Here is a 5,926-nt window from a genome sequence, read left to right as displayed (position 1 = left end):
TACGTTTTTGTACAAACTTGTCAGAGTTGAGTCTGCTCCTTAAAAAGAGGGCACCCAGGGCTCCAGGAAAGCAGAGTGCGTGGTTTCTAAAAGCAGTGTGCGCTCAGAGGCACGCTTGTCCTACTGGTACTGTCTGTCCCTGCAGCTGCGGGACAAAAGGACAACTGGAGAAGACCGTGGGGCTCCTGTCACTCTGATGTTGGCTGCGGCAGCAGCGTGGGTTTTCTGGGCAGGCGAGTGTGTATAAGCTCTCTCTTTCTGGTTCCAGGACAATGCATCTTTTTGTGGTGTGTCTCATCAGTGTCTGGGGTCTGGCTGCCCCTGAGCACTACGTCGTGGAAGACGTCTGCACTGCAAAGCCACGTGACATCCCGGTGAATCCCATCTGCATCTATCGCAACCCTGAGAAGAAGCCCCAGGAGGGCGAGGGGCAAGAGCCAGGGAAGGGCAAGCTCCCGGAGTCTACTAACCCCCGGGTCTGGGAGCTGTCGAAGGCCAACTCACGCTTTGCTGTTGTCTTCTACAAGTACCTGGCTGACTCCAAGGACAATAGGGAAAACATCTTCATGTCACCCCTCAGCATTTCTACAGCCTTCGCCATGACCAAGCTCGGAGCTTGTGGTAGCACCCTCCAGCAGCTCATGGAGGTCGGTGGCATTTCCTCAGCCTTTTCCTGTAGCTGTCACCAGGGTCTGAAAGACAGCAAAGGTGATAGTGGCTGACTGCCACGAAAGGGCTCTCTGGGGCAGGATGGCTCCCTAGCTTGGGGAAGGGAGACCTTTATTTAAACGAGCCCCTGGGAAGGACATACAGAGGCTGCTTGTCTCTGGATTTGTTTAGATCCCAGCTCTTTCCTCTGACTCCCTGTTTAGATCCAGCATTCAGGGTGGATTTCCTGGGTTTAAGAAGTTAGTTTTCATCTGGAGGAAAGGAATCCCATTTGGGAGATGGGGGAAGGGAATGGGAACGGTTTGTTTCTTGCAGGTTGGGCAAGCAGGTAGCTGAGCAGGTAGCTAAGCCTTTTCTTACGCAAAAAGCAGGAAAAGCCATGATATCAAGTCCCATTGGGAGAGGCTCTTTTTCACATTCCCTCTCTCTCCCTTGGGACAAAAATAAGACACATGGGACACCCTGCAGTCCACCTGGCTTCCAGGGCTCTGTCACCCTACGGGAGCACAGGAACATCAGTTGCTTCTTGAGGGCCTCCTTGTAGTAAGTGTAAGAGCAGTCTGAGCGCTCAGCCAGGACTAAGCAGCTTCTGTCTGCTTGTGTTGGGCAGTATTACAGAGCACAGTCGGGGCCTGAGCTTCCCAGGCAGGGGAGCCTGTAGGCAGGGAGCTTCTCCCTCCGGCCGTGGCTCCTAAACTCGGAGCAGGGAGCTCTGGTCCTGCACTGAGAGGTAATCCTGAGTTCTGGCTCTTCCGTGGGGCAAATTAACTCCCTGCCTGTCCAAGCACCCTTCTTGCTGACAGCACTCGTCTGCCGTCTGGGGTTTGGTACTGCCCGTACCTTCCTCACAGATGGGACGCTGCAGCCCAGAGGGGCCTTTCTCCCTACAACGAGGTGGTAGAAATCAAACTGCTCCACTTGTCCCCAGTGCCGCTGTCCTTACAGATCCTGCCTCTGGAGTAAGTCACGTTGAGGTCTCCTGCCATTATCCACACAGTCTGGGCAGAGCAGTGAACCACATCTCCAAAATCTTCACTCATGCCTTCCCCTCTGGGCAGCCCTTCCCACTGGAAGGGGAACCTTCTCTCGCTGAGCCACCCAGGATGCAGAGCTGCACTCCTCAACTCCCCTTTCCCATACAAAAGGGCCAGTAACACCACCTTTGCCTCGTAGGAAACGGTGCCAGAGATCCTGGATGTTCGTGTGGAGCAATGTGCTATGGGATTTTCTGTGCCTTAAAGCCCTGAGGTTGGATAGTAGTAGACAAATCGTAAAAATCGTAACTGTCCTTCCAGCTGGCAGCTAGGAGCAGATAAGAAAGAAAGTCACTGTGCTGCAGAAATCTACCCTCAAAACAATTGCTACATATTCCCATTCCCTGCAAAAATAGATAACATGTACCAGAATTACTCAACAGGCTGTGAGAATTGCTCCCGGGAAGGAGCAGCCTTTGGCATCACCGCAGGAGGGTTTAACGCAAAGCTTGAGTCCTCCTGTGACCTGCACTGACCCGAGAGCTGCTTCCCATCAGGGCGATGCTCATCTCGCCTGAGGCTCTCGCTGGGGTGCGGTAGAGGGTTTGTGAACACTCTGCGTAAACTATGTTAATTTTAACAGCGCTGGGGAAAGCCTCGTTGTTCATATGCCGAGCTAGAATCTGTTCCCTGACAGGGGTCAGAGTGCTAGTGATGTGTTGCTTTTACGTAGATTTGGGTTCCAAATTAAATGTGGAGGGTGAAGCTCTGAGGGCCTGCAAATTTCTTGGCTCCCTGATTTAGGCTGTTGAGCCGCAGGCAAAGGCTGCATCGCCACTTGCTGTGGGGCCTGGGAGTTGTGGGAGCGCAAGAACCTGCTCATGGATTCCTTCTCGCTGTTTGGCTCTTCCAGGTCTTTCGATTTGACACCATTTCGGAGAAGACATCTGATCAGATCCACTTCTTCTTTGCCAAGCTGAACTGCCGGCTTTACAAGAAAGCCAACAAATCCTCAGAGCTGGTATCAGCCAACCGCCTCTTCGGGGAGAAATCTTTGGTCTTTAATGAGACTTACCAGAACATTAGTGAAATAGTTTATGGAGCGAAACTCTGGCCCTTGAACTTCAAAGTGAGTTTGAACTGCTCGGGATTTTTCTTTTTTGTTTGGTTTTTCCACCCCCATCCTTCTGCTTTTGCTACATCCCTATCTTTTGCCCGCAGGGAGTGCCCTGCTCTGGGCGCGTGGGACATCAGCGAAGGCAGGAGTATGGGATGCAGCTCCTCCTGTCCCAGCTCACTTAAGCACCGTCACTTCCCAGCTGCTCATTTCTAAATGCTGCAGCACTATGCTGGGAGAAGTGTCCTCCCCGAGCACACACCCTGTTAATCTGTCTCCTGCAGAAGGGATAAAAAGAGGTGTTTAAAACCCTTGACTTAACCTTTTTTGGTCTCTTCCTTCAGGAGAAACCAGAACTTTCCAGGAAGATCATTAATGAGTGGGTGGCTAATAAGACAGAGAAGCGCATTACAGAAGTGATCCCAGAAAGAGGAATCGATGATCTCACTGTCTTGGTCCTGGTCAACACCATTTATTTTAAGGTATGGCTAACAAAGCTGGGGGAGCAGCCCATTTCCCTGGGGTCGACGCTCATATTTGTCTCTGTCCTCCCCCTCTCCCTTTTAGGGGCACTGGAAATCGCAGTTCCCAGCTCCAAACACAAAACTGGATTTATTTCATAAAGCCAATGGTGAGACCTGCAAAGTCCCAACTATGTACCAAGAGTCCAAATTCCATTATGCGTCCATCCCCCAGGACAAAGTCCAGGTGCTGGAGCTGCCATACAAAGGGGACGATATCACGATGGTGCTGGTCCTGCCCAATGCTGGGATGTCATTGGTGGAGGTGGAGCGAGACCTGACATCGGAGAAGCTGCAGGACTGGATAGACTCCATGACGGAGGTCTCTCTCTTCGTCTACCTCCCTCGCTTCCGCGTCGAGGACAGCTTCAGTGTCAAGGAAAAGCTGAGAAAAATGGGGCTAGAAGATCTCTTCAGTCCAGAAAATGCCAGACTTCCAGGTCAGATGTGGAGACGGGTGCAGGGTGGAGGTGGGGGTAACCATTCCTCCACAGGCACCAGGGCAGTAAGTGCAGCAGCACGTGAGGAACAAGAATGTGAAAGCGTTTAGATGTTGCTGCAATGATGGACTCTGTGGTCGAGTCCCACCATGGGGACACAGCCCTGCTCTGCACTAAGGACATGGGAGTTAAGCAATCAATTGCAATTGGTGGAGGATATTTTTGGTTTAGGGCAGACATGCTTTCTGCTTGAACACAGGCCATGAAGGATGGACGTGTGTTCTCTCTTGAGCTGTTGTCTAAAAACATAGTTTTAACTTTCTCCATTTTGTATTTCAGGTATCATTGCAGAGGGCCGTACAGACCTGTACGTATCTGAGGCTTTCCACAAAGCCTTCCTTGAGGTAAGCCTTGTTTTGTCCCAGGGGTGTCGTCCTCTTTGTTTTTAAAAACATGAAGCATTAAAAGAAAAAAACAGCTCTGAGCCCATGGTGTTCACTTCCACAGCGATCTGGGGCTTTGGTGGGAGGTGGGAGCTTGGCACCTACCTCCCATGGGGAAGGAGGCAGAGCCCTCAACATACTGCATAATGCCCGTATTTTAATCCCATCTTCTCTTTTGGTTGGTAGGTGAATGAAGAAGGCAGCGAGGCATCAGCTGCTACAGCTGTCACCGTCTCCGGCCGTTCCTTCCCCATGAACAGAATAATCTTCAATGCCAACAGGCCCTTCCTGCTTTTCATCCGGGAAGCCGCCCTCAACACCATTATCTTCATGGGCAGAATAGCTGATCCTTGCTCCTAAAGGGGCTGTCAGGGCCTCGCTTCTCCCTTCTCTGCCTCCGGAGAAGGGGCAATAGGGTATTGCCACAAAGCCCGGGCTGCTCCTGGGGTGGTTGGTCTTACTGTTTGGTGCAAGCTGCAGGGAGGGACTGTATCCAGCTGGGCTGTTACCGCTCCTCCTTGCTGCGTCAGGTGAGGGGGCTCGGAGGGCACCTCACCTCCTCCATCCTTCATTCAAAGGGAAGTGGAATTTTTTCCGGCACCGGTATTTTTGTGGCACCCAAAACTTGAGTCCAGCATTGCTGTCGTTCTTATATCCAACCCTCCTCCCTTTCAGGCCTCAAACTGTAACTCTGATTCCCCTGGTACATTAAAAACCTATAGATCTGTATGTAACACACTGATCTCTGAATGGACAGTTTTCACTAAGTCACTTCCTAGACTTAAACTTTCATTTTTCAACAAACGGGCCTTTCCCTGCACGCCCCAGACAACCCCACGCTGGAGAGGTCAGTGGAACAGCAGCAGCCAAATGGCAGGTGCTGGCTGGGCCAGAAACATCCTTCCCCAGCCCTGCGTGGAACAGCTGGTGGGTGGCAGAGCTGCCAAACGCCGGAGCCCTCCTTGCCAACAGCTCTGGCGTGTCCGACATGGCCAGGCGCTGAGCAGTCACTAGTGAAAGCCTTGCAAGGCTGTGAATTTTTCTTGGAGCGGTAAGATTTAAACCAGCTCCATGCTAAATGTTAAAAGTGGGGGCATCTGTGCATCACGATAATGCCCAGGTAAAGTAACCACTATCCATAACTCCATTAAAAATCTGTTATTTCACCTGCAAGTTTACTCCTAGAGCTGAGATGTCCTGGCCTGCTGCCATGTTACATGTGTGATCTGACCCCTCGTCCACCCCAGGTGGCCATGCTGCTGTAGGACCTCTGACAGGGTTGTCTTCAAGATGCAGAAGAATATGTGGTGAGCTTTCCTCTGAGATTTCTGCATTGAGGGCAGCTGTTTAAAACAAAAAGGGCAGTGAAGGCGCAATCCTGTCCTGTCATCAGTATGTTACAGAAGCGTTGTGTGCAGACAGCAGCTAAAGCACCAGTAGATGGCACTCCCCAGCGTGCGATTTACTCTGGATTTTGTAGAACCAGTGAAACATCTGCTTTTATAGCAGCAATTGCCACAGCAATGAGGGAGTTAACTTAGGTGTGCCAGTCTGTGGAAGAGCTGGTGTGAGAAGGTGTTTGGTCATGTCTGGGAAGGTCTCTAGTTTTGGAAGGTTTTGTAGCCCTCTCTTTTATTCTCCATCTGTGTTTGTGTTGCAAGTAGTGCGCGGGACAGGGAGAGTCACCTCCCCTGTTGTACCACGGGGCTGTAGCGATCAGTCCCCTACACGCAGAATAGACCTGTAAAGCACCCACCCTTTT

The 5,926-nt window shown here is 51.4% G+C and overlaps 1 protein-coding gene across 1 annotated transcript; it reads left to right on the top strand.

The window, feature by feature from the left end:
- The first annotated feature begins 272 nt into the window (after positions 1–272).
- SERPINC1 (serpin peptidase inhibitor, clade C (antithrombin), member 1) lies at positions 273–4,898 on the top strand. The gene is made up of 6 exons (XM_009578247.1): positions 273–647; positions 2,557–2,772; positions 3,105–3,242; positions 3,328–3,721; positions 4,061–4,125; positions 4,351–4,898. Exons 1-6 carry the CDS (start codon positions 273–275, stop codon positions 4,522–4,524), a joined length of 1,362 nt encoding a protein of 453 aa, XP_009576542.1. The 3' UTR covers positions 4,525–4,898.
- Positions 4,899–5,926: the final 1,028 nt, after the last annotated feature.

Source organism: Fulmarus glacialis, unplaced genomic scaffold (assembly GCF_000690835.1).
Source record: "Fulmarus glacialis isolate BGI_N327 unplaced genomic scaffold, ASM69083v1 scaffold9615, whole genome shotgun sequence".
Lineage (NCBI taxonomy): Eukaryota > Metazoa > Chordata > Aves > Procellariiformes > Procellariidae > Fulmarus > Fulmarus glacialis.
Note: the sequence above shows the minus strand (reverse complement) of the source record. Positions and strands in the feature narration are given on the sequence as shown.

What these genes read in the sequence shown, in the direction of transcription:
- SERPINC1 (XM_009578247.1), top strand. Translation starts at nt 273, where the DNA reads ATGCATCTTTTTGTGGTGTGTCTCATCAGTGTCTGGGGTCTGGCTGCC. An exon ending in TCAACACCATTTATTTTAAG is followed by an intron (nt 3,243 to 3,327) that starts GTATGGCTAACA and finishes TCTCCCTTTTAG; the next exon opens with GGGCACTGGAAATCGCAGTT. An exon ending in TCCACAAAGCCTTCCTTGAG is followed by an intron (nt 4,126 to 4,350) that starts GTAAGCCTTGTT and finishes TTTGGTTGGTAG; the next exon opens with GTGAATGAAGAAGGCAGCGA.